The 21,207-nt window shown below is 37.9% G+C and overlaps 1 protein-coding gene across 1 annotated transcript in view; it reads left to right on the forward strand.

The window, feature by feature from the left end:
- The first annotated feature begins 3,016 nt into the window (after positions 1 to 3,016).
- The window catches only part of PTPN21 (protein tyrosine phosphatase, non-receptor type 21), a 36,111-nt gene continuing 17,920 nt past the window's right edge, over positions 3,017 to 21,207 (forward strand). Inside the window, exons 1-6 of the mRNA XM_010292129.1 lie at positions 3,017 to 3,202; positions 13,973 to 14,142; positions 16,826 to 16,923; positions 19,109 to 19,176; positions 19,615 to 19,685; positions 20,974 to 21,061. Of these exons, the coding sequence (XP_010290431.1) occupies positions 3,023 to 3,202; positions 13,973 to 14,142; positions 16,826 to 16,923; positions 19,109 to 19,176; positions 19,615 to 19,685; positions 20,974 to 21,061 (675 nt within the window). The 5' untranslated portion in view covers positions 3,017 to 3,022. The remainder of the gene's footprint in view (positions 3,203 to 13,972; positions 14,143 to 16,825; positions 16,924 to 19,108; positions 19,177 to 19,614; positions 19,686 to 20,973; positions 21,062 to 21,207) is intronic.

A 21,207-nucleotide genomic window follows, 5' to 3' on the forward strand; every position in this document is an offset into this window, starting at 1 on the left:
ATGCAGAAGGCAAATAGGAGAGAACCTAGCACAGAATGCACAGCTGCTGAATAAAAACAGCACAGCTGTGTTTGCAAAAAGTACACATGGCTAGCAGTAGAAGTTACTGAATGGTACCTCAGTGTTACTCATCAAACTTGCCTTTATTCTACAATATTTATGATACATCAGGAATTATTTTTTGTTTTAGTTAGTCTTTTGTGACATGGACTGGAAGTTAGTTACTCAAGTTTTCCTTGTTATTTATTTCCTTGTGTTTCAGAAGTAATGAAAATTGTCAGACATGTACTGAGTTAAAATGAAATCATTTAGGCTAAATGCACAGGTCATAACTTGAAGAGCGCTCCTGGCATGTTCTGAAAATTCTGTGCTAAACTTTCTTCCTATGCTTGCATTGCTACCTGTCTGCACAGCGAAATAACTGAAAGTCAGCATTAGATGGTTTGGAAATGTCACCTGTCTGGTGTCAGCCTCTGGTTGGTGATTTTTTAATTTTTTTTTCCCATGCCCTTAGAACACTTTTCTAAGGGCCTGATGGGGGCATAAAAGTTTGAAAGTCTTTCATATTCAGTGGTGCTACATAGAAACTGAGGTTAAAACAGCACTGCACTTCTGACTGCAGCTTTCAAAAAGATGAATAAGTTGTTTTCTCTCATTGCTGTAGCACTGAAGAAAGTGCGTAACTGCACAGAATGTATTGGAAAACAGGCCCTGGGGACATGAGCTGAGGTCAGTCAGCCAAAACTTTCTCTGCCAGGAATAAACCCAGTGCGAGATTCTGCTGGCAGCGGGCAGAAACCTGAAAGCTTCTGTCTGTAGAGCATTCCCTGCATGCTGCTCTGGGGAGGCAGGATTTGGAGGATCAAAGTACAGACCGAGTAATAAAGTGAAGAGTCCCTGCATATCCTTAAATTTTTCAGAGGAACCTGTTGCTATCAGTTGTTACGTATTCTGCAGCTGCACCCAGAAACAAGTTAATGTTCGTGTCAGGGTTTTTTTTGATTCAATTAAGATTTTAGGTGGTATCTGTTGAGGATGGGGATTGTGTGGACAGTACAACTGCTTCCAGACTGTTAGAAACATGGTCAGGAAATAGGCTTACGGTTATTCTTTGGAGTAGAGTTGCAAAGATGTCGCTGAGAAAAAATGCTGTGCTGCCTGCTCTTTCTCCCTGTTTTAGGCCCTCAGTGTCTCTGCCTCCCTTTTTTCTTTGCCATGCTGCTTAAAAGGGAGTAGGGAGTCTGATGTGAGATTTTCAACCTAAAGAGTTTGTGGTTGTGTTGAATAACATTAATATTTCTAGGTATGTGTGTAAATGTGCAAGTAGTATGTGGCAATCTGTTTACAGCTACACCTTTAAGTTTAAAAACAGGTGTGCAGGGGGAGGCTCTTTCTTCTGATTCCCCTACCCCCAAAAAATGGATATCCTCATGTTATTCCTGTCTGATAATTCTAACAGTCTTCAGAAATCAAATTACGTCTTTTTAAATACGCTAGTGCTACATACCAGCCTGAAAGAAATGCAGGTGCTTGGTTTCTCTTTCCTTTCGGGCGGTGCGGCGGCTTGCCGCCAACCGACCCCCCCCCGCCCCCAGCCGCTAACACCGAGAGGAAGAAGCGCAGTTTTGCCCCCGGGCGGCCCGGCCCTCGGGCTGCGGGCAGGGCAACGGCTGCCTCCAACCGCTGCCTTGCCCCGCATCAGCTCAGCCCCGCGCTGGCAGCGCTGCGGGTCCCGTCTCAGGGGTGTCAGTGAGGCGCGGCGCCGTGAGGGAGGCGGGGCAGCCCCCCCACCCCGAGGCGATGGTGGCTTTATCTCGCCTGTGGGAAGCGCTTTCACTTCAGGGGTAGCCCGAGCCCCCGGCCGAGCGGTAGTGACTGCCCTGCACACACGTACTTCTGCTGACACTCCCTCCGGATTTAGAGAATGTTTTTATTTTGCATGTGCTCCTGAAAACCAGCACTAGTAAGAGTGACGGGTTTCTTAGGCCAGGGTGCGTGTGGTAAGAAAATGCTTGAGAGAGGAGAAAGGCAAAGCTTGTGTGTTACGGAGCTGCCAGGAGAGGCGGTGTGAAGGTGTTTGCAAAGGGTGGGGAAATGGGTGGCTACCTTTAGGCTGAGAGTAAGTGCTTTTCAAGGAAAAAAAGGAAAATAAATGGTTCTCAGAATTCGTAGACTCTTTTGCTGAGGCAAAGCGTAACCTGAAACATCATACAGCAGTTTAGCGTAAGAAATAATGGTACAGGTAGCTGTAATTCAGGGAAAATTAGAGGAATTGGATTTTAATTGTCTGGTAGGAAATGGCCAAGGTGTGAGCTTTAATGCCTTTCTTCCTGCCTTTCTTTTTTTTCCCATAACTGTTTATGGGGCTTGGTTTTGTGTTTAATCCAACAGATAGCAGCCCAGGCTGCACGCCGCTTTGAAAAACAAGCCAGATTGCTGGTTTTGCTCGTAAAGAAAATGGCTTTGTTCAGTATTAGAAATACCTTAGGCAACTCGGACTTCGTAAAGGGATTTGATTTAAATACCCGTTCAGTTTAGAAATACTTATTTTAAGAGATTGCAGCCACATTTGATTAAGACTCACTATTCACTTCTGAGTTTAAAAAAAAAAAAAGTCAACTTGCCGAAGAGTGGTGTTGTCTGTGGAAAAACCAGAAACTCTGGGCATTATTTCATTATTTGAATGCATAACAGCACTGCATTTTGGAAAAGCAGACTTATTATTTAGATTTAGAAAAAATATACATGTTATTTTTCCCAGGTTTCCATTCCCCTTTCAGTCAAAGTATTTTAGATTCTTGTACTTACTGTCTTTTGCTACTTTCTAGGGTTACAGTGGATGCCCCTTCTACCTGTCTCTTGGTGGAAAACTTGCTTATCTTTAATGGGTACTGCTGCTGCTGGTTGATCTCTGGAGACTTTACAGCTCCTTACATTTTGAGAGAAGATAGCTACTTGTCCCCTCCCAAGGCCCCGGTGGTAGCAGCTTTATATCAGTAACCATCTGCACGGGAAAAAGAAGATGCCTCTACCTTTTGGGTTAAAATTGAAACGAACTCGACGTTATACAGTATCCAGCAAGAGTTGCTTGGTGGCTCGTATCCAGCTGCTTAATAATGAATTTGTGGAGTTCACGCTGTCGGTGGAAAGCACGGGCCAGGAAAGTCTGGAAGCGGTGGCTCAGAGGCTTGAATTGCGGGAGGTAAGCGAACCGTTGAGTGAAGGTGCGATTTTTGTCTCTAGTGCTAGATGACCTTTGTGGTAAATCCGTACCATTTGGGGCAGTCAGTTTTACTGGAGCAGCTATTCTGTGTTCCCTTTGTTTCTTCATGTTTTGGTCATGATAGGGAATCAACGTGGTCCAAAACAGTTGCAAAACTTATGTTGCAGAGCTAGGGAATGCCCAAGGGGAGGACACGTGAGAAGTGGCAGTGAATAGAAGCTTAGAGCGATAAAGTGACTGTTTTTAAACTTCACAATGCTGAAAATGCTGTTACAAAAAAAAAAAAAAAAAAAACCCACAAAATGACAACAAAAAAATTTCTGTGTAAGCAATATGGTTAACTGTGAGACTTGAGACAACTTTTAGCTTAGGATATGAAAGAGATTTATTTGTGTGCGTGTGTTTCTTCCTGATGGATGAGTGCTGTGAAAAGAGCCTAAAGCACAAAATGTGGTAAGTGTACCAGTCACCAACTATTTGTATTGCTTGTTCAATGTGCAAACATGTTTGCAGACACTGTCTTGGAGCAAACATATAGTCAGATCAAGTGCTGGTGTCCTGAGGAAACATGGTTTGCACTAATTGAATCTGTATGTGTCAGTGTAATTTGTCTTTTTTCCCCAAAATTCCTGACTTGGTATTTTGAAGGATCCTTTTGCAACTGAAGTTTGCTCTTCTCTCACACATTTAGTGATTATTCATACATCTCCTGTATTGAGCAAATCAATTCTGAAATGCTGAGCTGCAAAATGTTATTTATAGAAATCTACATAGTTTACCAACATATGAATGAATGTCAGGGTTTTATAATTTTGTTGAGCACAGGTGGATTTGATTGCAGTAGTTGATCCTGTGTAAACTGACATTTCCCACTGGAGTCTCAAAAGGTTTAGTTCATTTTGTAGTCATTAAAACGTGACAGCATGTGCACTTGTGGGGGGCAGGAGAGAGAAAACTTTTACTAGAAGTTTAGTGTCTGACACTGGTCTGAAAAAGATGCTTTTTCTCTACTATGTGGTCTGCCATATAATGGTGTTTTGAATATGGGATGCAAATACAGGATGAAAACCCTAGATTTAGGTAACAAATAAGAGTAATTGTGAAAATGACTGTTGGCTAGTAACTATGATTTTTTGAAATGTTATATTTTCATGGTCAAGCAATGTCAACTGCTTATAGCTTTGCTCAAATATTGAGCAAGTAAATTTAGGACTCAAATCTTGCAAACACTTATTACTGTACACTGCATGCATTACTGTAGGATTTCCTGGTAGGAAATGCTACATACATTCAATTGTTTTCAGATTCCCCCCCCTCCCCCCCCCGGCTTGGAGAATAATAAATAAATTAAATAGATGTGAATCTATTGATCTCTAAGTGGTTTTTTTTACTGTGGTTGTTTTCAATCCCAATATGCATTCTTGTAGATTTTCCAAATATATTTTTTTTAGTGTACTTTTATTTTGGAAAAATGCAATTCTATGCAACAGTATGACTTCTTTTTTTCAACGTGTTCTTTCTAGCAAAGGGAGAGTACCTATTCTTACAGCCTTAGTGTTTACTTGGAACACATCAAATATCATATATTTAGTATTCAGTTATTGCTGTGTTTGAATGGAGTTTGTCAGTTTTATCTATCTACTTTCAGATCTCACTGCTAAGTCAAGAGAAGGTAAAGGATTTAACTATATTTGGTTTGCAAAACACAAAGGCTTTGTTTTCCTGGATGATTACTGCTGGCTTTTATTGAACTATTCACAGAGTGTTGGAGATGCAGTTTTTTTCAGCTATTCTTCATTATCTATCTGTTTGGAGCTACTCCTAAAAATCTGTTTTTAAAAAAAAAAAAGAAAAAGAGAGAAAGATGGCAGTTCCCTCAATTAAGAGTCATATATCAGACTAAGGGAGTTGACAGTACACTATTGAACTCTGAGCAGATTCCTTCAGTCATGCATTCTTGCATGGATTATTTTGGCAGGAAAATGTGTTGCAATAAAAGGGAATGGAAAGTAGGGGTATAAATTACTTTCCAGAGCTTGCATTCAAAAAACATTGTTTTGCCTTTAAATAGTCAGATTTGCCAAGCAGATACTGGATCATTCCTGACTGCTTGCTTAGTAGAAAGTTTTCAGGAAGAAAACTTTGCTCAGTGCTTTGCTTAAGTCTGCAAAAACCGTATTAGTTCTTAGTGCTGTAAAATACTAAGTACTTTCTATAAGGTGTTTCATATTGTTAATGCACTAAGCACCCCTACAGTGTGAATGTGAATTCAAAGTGTTAAATGTGAAGAGTGTGGCTGTATTTGAGTACTGAGACTTAAGGCAGTTACGAAAACCAAGGCATCAGTTTTGGATTACTGTATATGGTCTATGCAGTTATGATGTGCAGTTCCCATGCACCTTCAGAACAGTTTATTGCAGGAGGTATGAAGGGAATCTCTACCTTTTTACCCATTGAATGGTAAAATTTGTAAATGTCTCTCTGGTGTAATCTGTAATGACTGAATTTGGGCAGTGAATTGAACGGCTTATTTTTAATGCTGTGCCATCTTTTAAGGCATTTTTTTTAACAGATCCTTATGTATATGACTAGTCTTCAAATTATGCTTTGTGTGGCTAAACGCTGATTTTTTCTTTTGTTTTTCCAATTAATTCTTCTCAATTTCCAAGTTGTATACTAGTACGGACACATAGTTAAGGTTTAGGAAGTCATAAGTATGTTGACAATTTTATTTTTTTACTGAATGGTATGCTTTACAAAAAAGTGAAATTAATACATTATATTAAGAAGAATATCTTCTGGTATTCCCAGAATGTGACTCGTCAGCAAACAGGTACATAATCCAGCTCTCAAACTGAGGAACTGGGGAAAGAAGCCATGGGGAACAGGGAACATAAGTTACTTACCCTTTGTAGCGCAGCCAGTCTTTTTTCTGGTGAGAGAACTGTAACCAAATTTGATTTATGCAAAAAGCTGTATCTGTTGCAGAAAACCATTCTGGAATTACAAGTTTTGAAAAAACTGCTGAGAGCTCTGATTGTTAACTGCCTTAAAAAGTATGTGCAACACCGCTCATCTTGCATCTAGAGCATGAGTATACAAATTAAATACTTGAAAATAGAGAAATGTTTTTTTAAATGTTAATACAGCTGGATATCTGTAGGATGTTTGGCAGGAGATGTTACAACTGATTTACCTCTCTTGCTGGATTGTCTTTTATTTCTGTTTCCTAATAACACTTCTAAACCAGAATGAAGGGGCAAATTCTGCTACTGTGTACAAAGCAGAGTCTGACTTAAGTGCAGATACATGGTAGAGATTTGGGCCCAAGTACAAGAACTAAGGGTAGGGACTTCTGTGGAGAGTGTGTTATGCATGTGCAAGTTCCTGTATTTGTTTTGGGCATGAATAGGAAAGAAGGAATCAATTATCCGCATCCTGAATAACTTTGAAGCTCTGAAACAGTGCTTCAGAAATGCTTGAACTATGCTGTAAAACTTTGCTCTGACCTCTAAAGTATCAGCTCTTGTTTGGAGAAAACACATAAAAATACCTTTAATTCGGTGTGGTGGTTTCTTAAATGTGTTTTGCATGCCTGAAGAGTGTTTTTAAAATAAGACCAAGTATAACTGTAAATATTCTTACGTGTATATGTATCAGAAAGCATATTGATTGGCAAATAAAAGTTGGGCCAAGTCATGACAGAAGGGTCACTAACATAATTATGCTTCTGCCTTTTATCAAAATCTGATTAAATTTTAGCTAATGCTTGGAGAAATAAGAGGAGAAGCAGTGCTTATAGTTGAACTGGTATGGTTGCCTCTCTGATCCAAATTTTCCTTAAAATTAGGAAAGGAGAAATTGTCATGGAGGAATCTATAAAAATACAGACCTCCTGTGTGTAATCTAATTTAAAATATGTTATTTTATTGAAAAACAAACTTTACTCCATCTAAAACATATAATAATTATAAGTGTGCTGTAATTGCAACTTAGGAGCCAAGGTAAATTGAAGGGCAGAGCAGTTAGCCAAAACTCAGTAATTGCCTCAGTGCAGTTAGTGTAGTCTTTCCTTTTTCAGAAGGATACGATCAGATACAGAATTTGCACTCGGTCCTACTACACTGAGCAGCACAAAATTAAGGTTTTTCCGTTAAAACAATAGTATCAATTAGGAAGCGTTGCCTCTGACTTCTTTAGCTTTTTTATAAAGTTAGGTCAGAACTTGATTATACCACTCAATTTTTTCACTGTCACAATGTCTGTGAATCGCTGTATAGTTTTATACTAATTTTGACAGAAGAGGTTTTCTTTACTTCCGAAGCAAAGACATTAGTTTATTGTTTAGTATTTTTAGATTACTTTGAAATTTTGCTTTTCCCTGTTGTAAAGCAATCAGAATTTAAGCCTCTGATGAATGGAAACATAATACTACTTTTAATGTCAGTGCTGTGCAAGGTGTGAGTCAAAAGCGGATACGTGAGTCCATCCTTCTCAGAGCCGTGGATGGTGGTGGGAGAAAGCAACATGATTTAAAAAAAAACCAAAAAATGTTTCTACATTTTTTGGTCATGTTGATTGATAACTGACCTGTTTCTGCAAGAGGTTACAATATGTCTTGATGGGATATAATGTCTTCTATGCACTATGAAGGTACTGCTTTTTAGCTTGTAAATTAGCAGGTTTACCTTTGTCTTATTATACTGATGAGAAGAATCTGCCTTGCCTGTCAGAAGCCCATTTATTCATTATACTCGAAGGGTGTAAAACACTGTGTATTGCAGTTCCAGCAGTGTTTTAATTTGAATAAGTTAGAATATGTCAGATTACCTTGCAGAGTATTGATTTTGTTTATTTCTTATCTCTGCTATTTTGCTTTAAGCTATAGTTGGCAACTGCTTTGTTTAAATAGCATTTGTGAATCCCATATTGGAGTAATTAGGAGAATGTAATTGGGGGAGATGTTGGAAAAAAGGTTTACATAATGAAAGAAATAAGCCTTAAGACTGACTTCTGCCTGTATTTGTGTGGCTACCCTGCTAATACTCCTTTCTGCAGCTACAGTTGACAATCTTGTCAGTACTAGAACAACAAAAATAATATAACAAAACATACCCTAAAGCGAATACCTTCAAGATGGGGAAGAGGGAGGGATTTTTTTTTATAAGGCTAGCCAACAGTCCTCCTTTTTCTGCAAGAAGAGTTGGTGGTGGCAACGTGTAGAGGAGTGCAGCTTTCCACTTGGTGGCTGGTACATGACAAGACTCGCAAGTTTCTTTCTCCATCACTTCCAGGAAGTCCTGGATGTTGTACACGGCCCGTCCAGGCTGCTCCAGATCCTTTCTTCCCTAGAGATTGGGAAGATTTGTGGAGGAGCTTGTCTGCTGTGATAAGAGTGGAGATTCTGGAGAATTTTCAGGGCTTCTTGTCTCCTTCCGTAGTTCTTAACATTGGGCGTAGGGTAAAGGTTTTGCTTGGTATCTGGCAGTCGTGCGTAGTACAAGATTATTGACCCAGTTTTCCTGCACACAGTTTAAATAAACTGTCATATACTGATGGCAGGAGCTGTTTTGTATCCAAGCACATAATAAAGCTAGACACAGTGGAGCCCTTGGGCTAACGGGGGTTTTAGAAGTCCGATAAGTGCTTATCCTTCAATAATGGGAAGGTGTTTTCAGCACTCTCTTCAGGAGTCTTATGGCTTGTTTTATTTGTATGTACCAGTGTAAAAGAGGAAAAGCCTGAAAATATGTTTTGATTGCATTCATCTGTAAACCTGTTATTGTTTTATTTTTTAAATTTCTTGCCTCACATCTTAGGATGGTGATTCCTCAGGTCACTGTACCCTTGAGGCAGGTAGCAGATTGCATTAATTAGAAGGCACTGTATTAACAATTAGAAAACAATTCTCTTTTCCAGTCTATGTATAACCTGTGAGATATTCTGTAAGATTCGTAATATAGGATATTTAAATTAACTGGGAAATACATAGTTAAATACCTAAGTTCAAAGTAAACTTTGAACACTGCTGCACCTCAGGGGAATGTGTGGTAAAGTCTATGTGTCCTCCTTGCTTCCATCCACAAAAAGTGATTGTTTTTTTTCCTTTAGTCTGAGGGTTTATAGAGAATGATTTTTCTTTCCTTTTTCTTCTTTTTTTTTTTTCCCCCTAAAGATGGCAGTAATAGTGTCTGAAAATCCTAGGGAACATAAATTTTCCTGATACATTATATTGCCAAAAAATCGAAGGTACAGTAAAATTTGGGGATCATAATAGGTGCTGTTAAGCTCAAGTGAGAAGATGACACACATTTGATATCTGACATGCACATTTGTCTTTTTTTATTTGTTTTCTAGATAGTGTAAACTGTGACCAAAATAGACCCTAAGATTCTATATTAAAACATTTTTTTAATACTGCTAATCAGAATAACAGGTATATAGAAATGATTTTTAGGTTAGAGCCAAAGTGGAATTATATTAGGGATGACACTGATCTATATTAAGGAAATAAAATGAAACACAGCGGTTAGTTGTAGCTAACTAATGTCAGGCAGTTGGTACAGGGAAGAAGGACTATCTCACTGATTCCATTCAGATTATAAAACATGAGGAACAGCAAAGTATGCTCAACAGATGTGGAATCCGATGAGAATTTTAAAATTTAAAGCTCAGTTTTAAATGGGTTTGTAAAGGATAACACTTTTTAAAAAAGGTGTTATTTCATTTACATCCAAGAGTTTCTCAGTAAACTGTTTCTCTGTAAGCACCAATTCTACATTGACATAGAATCACATACTAGTTTGAGTTGGGAGGATCCTCTGAGGTTTGCATGGTCCCACCCTCTGCTCAGGAAGGCCACTTGCATCAGGTGGCTCAGGGATTGCCTAGGTGAATTTGAGTTCCTCCAAGGATGGAGATTTCACACCTTTTTGGGCTAACTCTTCCAGTGTTCGGCTAGTCTTGTGAAATTCTCTTCCTGATCTAATTGGAATTTCCCACATTGCAGCTTGTTCCCACTGCTTCTCATACTTGCAGTAAGCACTTCCAAGAAGAGTCAATCTTTGTCCTCTCTATACCCCGCTCTTAGGAAATTGAACTCCACAGTAAGATTTTTACTTTAGTCTCTTCCTAAGACTGATCCACCCTGCTTCTCTGACTTTCATCCCATGTCATGCCAAAAGATACAATATAGTCACCTACAGCAATGTAGTTCTGTGGCACTCACAGCTGAGGAAGCTCCTCTGCTTAGCTTAGGAAGTCTAGTTGACTTCATAGATGAAGTCACTCCACTCCCACCAACTTGTGAACTGTGATACCATGTTGGGCTTTTGGTACTTCTGAGTTCTTGATAGCTCTTGACCTTTCATGCAGAAATGCTTACTGTTCTTGTCTGTAGTGACAGAAAGCAGTTAGGTAGAAAGTAACTGTGCAGAAATTATATGTTCTTTTTATTTCTACTTGATTTTCTTCAAAGGGTCATGAATAAGTTACTAAAATAAATGAACCTCAAAATAGTGTTAGTCTTAACAGCTTAACGTATTTTAAGAATTATGTCATGACATTCTTTTTAGAATTGGGTGTTGTCCTGAGCTGCTAATAATAAAATGTTTTAGCAATGAATAAAAATGGATTCTATTTTAATCAGTGCGAATATTCCAGGGTGCATAAGCTCCTCTGAAAACTCACAGGATCAAATTCTGCCCTTGAAGTCAAGTGAAAGGTTTGCAAACAGGTCAGAAGACAGGCTTTGGTCCACAGTGTTTTACTTGGCTTTCATTCTGTTTTTTATAGTCCAGGTTGAGGAATTTGGAAGGGAAAATACTGTGGGAGAAAAATCTTGTTTAAAGATATGCTGGATTCCAGAGAATATTTTAAAACACGGAAATATTTTTCTTAGTCTGTTGTGCCAGTAACTACTCAGTTCTGTGTGTAAGGGAAGAAAAAGCGATCAGTGTTTTAAAGAAACAGACCAGTGCAAGTGATCGTCATGCCTTAAAAATAAGCTATACATTCTGTTTAGACTTCAGGGTGTAGGACTGGGAGTATGAGAGAGTTTGAATCAGTAGTGGTGGTAACAGAAGTTGGTGCTCTTTCTCTCTGTACCTTTATGTTACACATCTGTCCTTCTTTGAGGCTTAAATGCATCAAGACTGCAGAGGAAAGTTATTCAAACAGTTGCTTAGAAATTTTTGCATACATTTTTAATTGGTTTCCAAAGCCTTTGTGTGGAATCTTTGATAGAAGTCTTTCAACTTTATAGGTGTGCTTCTGTGGTTCTCTAGCTGTTACCCTTAGGTTTCAGTCTGCCTTGGCCTCTGCTCTCACCCAGCAGGTTGTGGTTCGACCTTTCAGGCGGTGCTCGGCCCGGGGCTCATGCGATTGACCTGTTGGGCAGGTAGGCTGGGCCAGCACAGTAGTAGGCTTTCTTTTTTGAGCTCTTCCTAGCAAGTGAGATCAAGTAGCTCATGGCATGTAGTTCAACTTTAACTGTTATTTTTTGGTCCTCTACTTGATGTCTTGCATTATATATACATTACATTTATAACACTCAGGAATTACAGGATGTCAGCATCACAGGCTCCTGTGACTGTGCACATGGTGAAAACTGTCTTGTAATAAAAGAGAAACACACCTTTTTACATGCTTTCCTTTCCTCATTCAGTCTGCAGGAAGGATTGAGGAGTAGTCATACGGTACGTTTTACCCTTTTGAGTGTGTGATGTTGCAGTGAAGGTAGTATTTCTTTCTTAATGGAGTTTGTGTGGTACTACTGTTAACAATTCCTAACATCTTATTTCATAAGATTCCATCTTAAGATACTGTTTTTTCAATATCTTTTGTGGGGTGGCAGAGATTACCACATACTCTATCTTATGGTTGGAGGATTGAAGCACAGAAATAAAAGCAAATGTTGTCTGAGGTAACAGCAAACTTTGTGCGCCTGCACTGAGAAATTTAGAACACAGTGTTGTTTATAGTATTTGTTTTCAGAGCTGTATTCCTTTTCTTCTCTTGAAACTGGAAGTATTTATGACTTCTAAATTTGACTCTTGGTTTTCAGAATTCAGAAGTGAAGAGCACACAGTGTCCACCTGTGAAAAATTTGGTTTGTAGGATTTGCTTTACAAGAGAACTCTGTTTCTGATGTGGAAATACAGTCGGTTTCTTTATGGTGATTTTTAAACTTTCTCAACCAGAAAACTATTTTGCATGTATCAGCATTCTGCCTTTTCTCCAGATGTCTTCCACTATACTGAAAAATTGCTTTTTTTCTTTTATTAACAGTTCTAATTCAATTTAATTTTGTATTACAGCTTTCCTTTTTATCAAATAGGACCAGAGGTGTCTTAGAGTTTGCAGAAGGAATCTCAATTACAGTTAAATGCGCAGACTTCATCCTAACTTTTTTTATACTGTTTTTGCAATTATATGGTAACAGTAACTTTAATTCAGAGGATTTTTTTTTTTAATGTTGGGGAAAAAAAAAACCACCAAAACCCACCAACAATCATTTAAAACTATGCTGATGCTAATTTAGAGAGGGGCAAAGAAGTACATTTTGCCAGTATGCAATGTGAAAGGAACACTATGCCTTAGAATTGGCTCTAATTTCCCAGTTTTGCTAAATTCCCAGAGAAAATGCTTTTATGGAATAGATGGTATTATTTATTTAATGCTACACCTTGACTTTTGTGCCCCAAATTACTTAATGATCTGTGCTGATACGGAACATTGACTTCACTGCTGTCCTTGAAGTTTGGGATGTACCATACCTACCCACGCCATGGTTGTTACATGCATAGTCAGCCTGTCAGGGCTGTAACGGATAGCCAGAATCCCATGAGGGTAGTCTCTTCATCCTGTTTAGACTATAAACTAAGAAGATACATGTATATGAATTTTCAGATGTGTATATAGGCAAGTTTTCACAGGAAAGTACTTAAAGTGGCCTTTCTCTACTACCAGCTGTTGCTCCCTATTGAATTTCAAATCTATACTCCAAAGTATCAAAAAGCTAGAGCTTCTGAGAAAACAACAGTAAACACTTTGTTTGCTAGGTTGTTGCTAGACAATTTTTCCAAGTCTTTATTCGCAGACATTATTGATGTCAAAAAATCATGATGAATAGTCCTTTGTTTTATAAAACTTCATCCTTAATAGGTTTATTTTGTATAAGTTGTTGCTGTAGCTGGTCATTTTCTTGCTTGTGGATGAGCCATACATAGAATCATAGAATCATTAATGTTGGAAAAGACCTGTGCTTTGATGAGTTTGTCTTTGACCGACCAGCTGTCCTGTGCTCTTCTGTCCTTCGGCATCCCATGTGAGCTTGCCTCCCGGTTCCCCAGAGAAGCCATACTTTGTTTTCCTGCTGTCCAGTGTCATTTTCTGTTTGCCTTCCTCACTTGTCTTAGTTTTCCTGTCACACATAAATGCTGTGGTTCTGTGATTCTGTGATTACTAACCCCTGTGAGTTGCCACAACAGGGTCAGGGACTGTTTGCAAATACAGAGTAGGATTGGTAGTGTTTTAGGTGGGGGAGCTTATGTATGTGGATTGCTTATCTGGAAATAATGCCTACTTTTGCTATTAAATGTCTCTCCAGTTGTCTTAAGTTTTCAATAACCCATAGCCTTAGTCAGTGTTTTAAAACTTTAATTTCCTAGTTGCAAGAATTTAATACAATATATTTTATTTAGTATCACAATATTAACTTTGTTAATCATTGCAATGCCTCTTTTTCAGATTACGTATTTCAGTCTGTGGTATTATAATAAGCAGAATCAGCGCAGATGGGTAGATTTGGACAAGCCTCTGAAAAAGCAGCTGGACAAATACGCCTTGGAGCCAACTGTGTATTTTGGAGTAGTGTTCTATGTGCCTACTGTTTCTCAGCTTCAGCAGGAGATTACCAGGTAAACTGCATTCAGGTGTCTATAATTTTCCTTTCAGCATTCTAAAATGTATGGCTTTTTAAAAAATTGTCTGCTTTCCCCTCCCCCACCTCTATAGAAATGGAAATTATTACTTTAGGCAGAATTTGTGTTTAAACTGTGTACTTATTTCCCTTTCAAATACTTAAATATGTGATAAACTAAGCAAACAACTAACTTTTTGGTGATCTTAGGAATCTATTCAAACCTGTTTTCAGTGATAGACATACTTGCATGGTCAGACTTTTAATTGTTTTAGCCCCTTCATGTTTGTGTGTCTCTTTTCTTGTTTTGAAGAGCCTTATGTTGCTTTTGGGGACGTCCATCCTGCACAAAGCACATGCAGATTTTATTGAGCCATGCTTTTCTTTGTTTTGCTTTCAGTACTTTCTGTACTTTCAGTACAATACATTGGCAAACTACAGGCTAAGCTTCAGCTTGTGATTTTATTTTTTGTGTGTGTGTGTGTGTCACTGGGCAGTGGAGGTGGATGTTAGCTTTGATATCATATATCCGTTCCTACTGTGAATCTGGGGAACTTCACAGAAGTGGTGCTGACTGCAGGGGAAAAGTACAATTGGTCATATAGACTGGCCAGTTATTTTTATGGGCCTATACATTGGCTTCTAGTGTCTTAATGTCTGTAGTTGTTCTGATTTAATTGTTAATTTTAACAGGCAAATGAGTACAAAAACAGTAACTGGATTACAAACATATATTTGGTATTTCAGAAATGTGTGTTTGCATTAACCTGTTTAAGCTGGTAACTTCAAGTTGGCCCTGTTTTGAGTGGGGAGTTGAACCAGATGATCAATCAGAGGTCCTTTCCAGCTTAAATTATTCTTGAATAATTGCTTACTTGAAACTGTCTTTATATACTCTGGTACTCTGGTGGTAACATAGGTTCCCAGACACCTTTCCCACTAACTGTGGTGTGAAAGCTTTTAAGGGAGATAAGCTGCCAGGCATTGAGCAGTAAGTTACAGCACCACTGTCTGCATCAAGACGCTTTAGTTTTTATTTTATGTGTAATTTCTGTAAGATTATTTTCTTTCTGAAAACTCTGAAGTTTTGGGATTTTTTTTTTCTCAGCAATTTCACTGGCTTAAAAAGTCATTCTAGTGGTCTTTTTTCTTTTTCTTTTTCAATAAATCTTTAGCTCAGATTCTGTGCTTGTTGGTGTACTAGGATGCATTCATTAGAGTAAGATAAATGTCATCGTGTTGCACTGAATAGCTAAATTGCCTGAAAAACCTTCAATATTCTTCTCTGGCATTTATTTAAAGAATATGGTGTTTATGCTGGAGCTTTAACAGCAATTTTACAGTGTGCTGCCACGTAGAAAGCAGGAGTTTATGTGCCTACTTTTACACTCAAGTCCTAGAGGATGGTACTTGTTTCTATGTATGATAGTGAGAGTCTGGGTTATTTTCAGAAATCTGTGCATTTTTTTCGTACCTTTTCAATTTAAATGAGATTGAGCATGTTTAAGCAAATTAATGTGTTTAACGTATACCAGGAAATGGAAATTTCATAGACAAAAGAAGGTGGTATTTGTAGTATCACAGGTTAGTATCAAAATTCTTCATCTGTATGTTTACTTCTAATAGCAGTTCTGTGGAAAGATTGACTGGGAATATTTGTTTCCCCAAATGCCTTGATACACGGTGGCTTTTTCGTTTCTGTTTTTTTAAGGCCTGGGTTTAGTCCCAGCCATTTGTGTGTGTGTTGTATAAGGATGTTACCTGCTGTCGTATGGCATAGTGCTTTTTTGTAGTAGGATCCAGGAAGAGTCTAAACAATATTTATAAAAATGTTTAACAGCCTGTTAAACACAGTGACAGTGAGGGAAGAGAGCTATCTTTTATCCTCTAACGGTGAAAATTTATGTGGAGTTTATCTGACATTTCTAATCACTGAATGAATCAGCAGCACATGCTTCCATGTTCTCAGTATTAAAGCCTTACTTCACAAGAGTTAATATACAATATGAGGAAGTTAAGAAGCTTTTAAAACTAGACTTATAGAAGACAAATGTCCTTCTCAGAAAAGTCTGTGTAGCTATAGTAGCATTTTTGAGATTTGAGGTGTTTTGGGCTCGGACAGGATGTTCCATGCATGGCTAAAAGGGGAAGAAGAATTCAAGAAAATAGTGGTTCATACTATGGACAAATGGTTGTGTGTACAAGAGATGACCCAGGAAAAGGTCAGATTAAAGGAGGAAAAAAAATGATGCCTTGAAAGTGAGAACAAAATGTACTCAGAAGTTGTAATGCAGGCATGAAAGTCACTATTGTGATTGAAGGGATAGATTGAAGTTCTTTTGGAAGAGAATGCAGCTATGCATCAGCAGTGTACTGAACATTGTAAAGAGGAGATAATATTAAGGAAGGAAGAGGTAAAAATAAAAAAAATTATTAGGGTGTGATAGAAATTGTGGAGAATCTTTGCTTTAAGAGGTAGCAGTATTTGATTCTGCAGTGATATGTGAAAGCTAAGGAAGGAGTTAACAAAGACCATGAAATAGTGGATCCAAATGATGACGAAGACTACCCTCCAGACTAACTGGAGAATGCAGAGAGGAATAGGAAATGCAGGCCTATTCATCTGCATTCTTTTTAAATTAAGAAGCCCATGTTAGCTTTTTCTTCTTTTTCCCATGTAGATATCAGTATTATTTGCAATTAAAGAAAGATATCTTGGAGGGCAACATTCCTTGCACACTGGAACAAGCAATACATCTGGCTGGTTTAGCTGTTCAGGGTAAGTAAGGCAATTGTGCAAATTGGCTAATGTTGCATTAGAACTGTTGATGATGTGTTTTCTATTGCATGTTTTCTGTTGCTCAAAGACCCAATTCAGTAGGTTATGAAAGGCTGGCTCCTTAGAACTTTGTCATGTGGACTGAGGAGTGGGAACAGGGGTATCAGTGGTCCTGAACTTGCTGGTATTTCTGTATAGTCCTCAGAGGTGTATCTGGGTATCTAACATGTATTTTCAGAAGCTGGGTGTGACTTAGATTTCTGAATTCCTTTGGGGGCAAAGGCTTTAGTTGTCTGCTTACATTGACAGACCTTTCCTCTGTTTCTGTTAATGAAGACTCTTTATTCTGACATGGTGACAAGAGAGAGAGACGTGTTTTAGTAAATAAGAAAATTTGAACGTACAGTAGCACTTGTATCTCAACTTTTTTTCCCAGATATCCTAACACCTAAGACTATTTCAATAGTACGCAGGACTGTTAGCAGTTCCTATGTTAAAATTGGTCCTTGAAGACCCATTTCTGTGATACCTACATGAAAATGTCTGTTTTATTTTTCCTAATAGCAGTTCTGGGGTCAGATGGGATAGAGTATACACCAGAAAATCACCAGTCATAAGTCTTTCTGCACTGATCATGTCTGGTGCTCCCTGCTAACATGCTTGTTAGATCTTAAATCTCACAAAATAAAAGTTTTTAATGGCGACAGCTTTGTTTAGCCTGTTTGTATATTGCTTCACAGTGAATGCCACTCCAGTATATATCTAACAGCAATTGTAAATCTGCTAGAATTGAAAGGCACTTAAAATCATTGGCAGTACATACAACTTAAGCTTTTTTGTCTTTTTTTTTTTTTAATTATATGAGTTGGTAGTATCACATTAAAGGTGATGATTATGTTTTTTGAGAATATGGTTACCAGTAGAGTAGGGTGAATTATATTAGTGCCTTTTTTATATAACAGTGAATCTGTTTAATCCAAGCCAGGATTTAATGGTCTTCAACTGACAAAATCTTGCTTTGTTATTTGCATGTCTTCGGACAGAGTAAATGTCTCTCTGCTCAGTGAGTTGTTTATAGAAATCTTTCAGTATAATCCTCTTTCCAGATGGAAAATATTTATCCTTTTAGCTTTCACATTCCTTTTTCAGTCTTATAAGAGAGAAACTGTATGTGCTGATAACACAGTGAAAAAACAACTCAGAAAAAACACAGGTTCTAAATTAACGTGCCGTAATGACTGCAGTAGTTTATACCAGGTAGGTTAGCTAATTTTAGCTGGTGAACAAACAGAAGCAGTTGTTTGCTGTTTTGAGTGAACTGGTTTCAAGAATGATCTGTATTTGAAATAATTATGATAGACTAATTCTAAACACTGCTTTATCTCAAGTGCTGGGTTGGTGTAGCGTGTCACAAGTTCTCCCCTTTCATCATAAATAACTTGCATATTGATTGTTAATGCTTAATACAAATTTGGTTCCTCTAAAAATTACACTGTTATGGATGAGAATCTGTGGTAATGTAAGTAGATTCTGTATACTTGGGGATTGTATTTATATTTTTGGGAGCAGCCATTCCATACAGACTGCTGTCCCACAGTTTCTCCTGTGAGACTGGTACGTAACTTTTCCAGTTTAGACTGTTCTGTTACTCCTCTTTGAAACATGGGCTAGTTTTTTCCTGGAAACAGAAAAAGAGGCAAATTCCTTGGGATGCCCTTTGGCATGACATAAAATCAAAACTGTTATTAGTTCCTTCTGAGCATGCCCCTGAGTCTGGGAAGGCATCTAGATCCAACTTGACCAGAGAAGGCTCTGAGACAATCTGCTGTAGCTGACCCTGCTTAGGGCTAGATCTCCAGAGGCCCCTTCCAATCTCAATTGTTCTGTGATTAAAAGAACCAAACAAATAAAAACCTTAGCACTTGGAGCAACACTCTGATTGTTTTATCATTTCTTCTCCTTTCCTATCCACAAGGAGTGTTACCAGTTTTTCTGAATAAGGTGAAAAGATGGGATGTGTTTTTACGTTTCATAAAAATTACTGGTTAGTTTGTTCTGTTGTTTTACTTTCAGATCATAGTTCAATAGGATGGAGATTTGCTACTTGGAGATCCTACTGCAATTAATCATGTATTGAATCATTTTGTTACAAATGTTTGAATCCAAGAAATTTTTTATTTTTTAGCTGATTTTGGAGACTATGATCAGTATGAATCTCAGGAGTTTCTACAAAGATTTGCTTTGTTTCCAGTGGTAAGTACTTTAAATTGATTAATTTAAATTCTTAAATTGTTAAATGTAAATATTACTTTAGATGGGTAAGTACAAATCATTGTTAATGGCTCCGTGATCCATGTAGCTTACTGTTCCCTAGATTGTCAAATTCAGTAAAGGTGTTCTTTGAGGCTGGAGTGAGATATGATACCTTGTATTACACAGAAGAAAGATGTTGCAAGATCTTTTCAATTTTATTGTATATTACACTAAAAGAAGGTTGGGGTGGAGATGGGAAAGTGAGTAAAACCACTTCAAACCAGTGTTTGTGCTTTTTGGTTTTGTTTGTGTGCATATTACAGCATCTGAGCTCCAAGACTAGCGTGGAAGATTGATTCACCTGTGTAAAGAAACTATAACAATTTAATTTTGTAGAATTTTTTGTATTTCATTCTATAAATGCTATCTTACCTTAAGGGTTGGCTACAAGAAGAAAAAATATTGGAAGAAGCAACACAGAAAGTTGCCTTGCTACATCAGAAGTACAGGTAACGTTTCTAAAACTCTTTATTGCTTCATTTTGATGTGATTGCTTCAATAGCTCAGGAAGTTGGGAATCTCAGAAGACAGTTCAACTAATTTCACTTCCCATTTGAAAGAGGTTTTCATTGATACATCTACATTAAAATTACAAGAATTTTTGCTGAATGAGAGTGAAGAGAGAGCAGAATGACTATTAAAATAAATGAGGACTCTGCTTGAAAATTAAGGATACAGGACACAACTAAATAGTGTGACTTCACCTGTATAAGGTTTCTGAAACTTCTTTATATGAAGTTGTGACCCCAGTAAGGATGTTTCTTGACAAACAACATTGGCAGATACTGAGGGCAATAGAAATGTAGAGACACTGCCAGAATGCTTATGATCTTCTAGCTAAAATGCAGTAGTCCAAGACAAAGGAAAGTGAAGTTCTCTGTTGTCAGTTCATCAGTGAAAAATGTGTGTGAGTAATACAGATGATTTTTCCTGTATTGTTTTAAAACACCAATTTGAAAATTTCACATCCACTCATCTTCGAAATGCTTTCGTACCAAGATTGCATGGTTAAGGTTCAGCAAAGAAAAGGTAATCCACATAACATTAGGGAAAAGTGAAGAAGCGGAGAGGTTGATGATTGAAAAGTGTTGAGAGACATAAGAATGAGCATGACAGGATTTTGCAGGTAGAGATAATGTCTTTTATGAGATCAACTGCGGTAGGTAGGGAAACACAAGCTTTTAATCCATGTGACACTACTGCAAGTCTGTGAGAAAACTGTCTATGCCAGTTGGTCTAATTAAAAAAAAAAAATTACCTTTACCTACAAATCTTGTCCTTCTCATGTTTTCAAACCATTAGAGTTAAAACTCTGTCAGCATTTAGAAGATAAGAGTCTCTTTCCTGAAACACAGAGCATCAAACTTCATATTGGTCCTAAACATGTATACTGCAATGGGAGAAATTCAGGTCTTGAGCACATGTACCAGAACAGTCATTCTGACAAAGTGAGGAAAATATGGTGATGATGGATTTGAAAAAGAATGTTATAATTGTCTGCCATTAGCAGAGATGATAATTTTAAGTGGTCTTTGTTGTCATTTACCCCTAGAGATGCCCGGGAGAAAGACGTTACTAGAATCCAAGTGTAAAGATGTACAGATGAAAACAGCATGATTTGATGGTTGCCTGGATGTCTTGGGGATGCTTTTCAAACTTTGGCAGTGTCAGTCAGAGTAAAACAAAGATGATTTTTTCTTATTGCCAGTACTAGCTGATCGTTGTTTTCATTTGTAGAGGCCTTACTCCTCCTGATGCAGAAATGTTATATATGCAGGAAGTGGAGAGAATGGAAGGCTATGGTGAAGAGACCTATCCTGCAAAGGTAAGCAGGGCTTTGATCTTTGTCTCAGTTGCTTTTTTCCCCCTGTGTAAAAAGGGGGGGGAATGAAATAAATAAATAAATACAAACCAAAAACCACACCACCCCTTTTCTCTCCCAGAATTGCTTCTCATGTAAGTTTGCTTTCA

This window comes from Phaethon lepturus, unplaced genomic scaffold (assembly GCF_000687285.1).
Source record: "Phaethon lepturus isolate BGI_N335 unplaced genomic scaffold, ASM68728v1 scaffold5328, whole genome shotgun sequence".
Lineage (NCBI taxonomy): Eukaryota > Metazoa > Chordata > Aves > Phaethontiformes > Phaethontidae > Phaethon > Phaethon lepturus.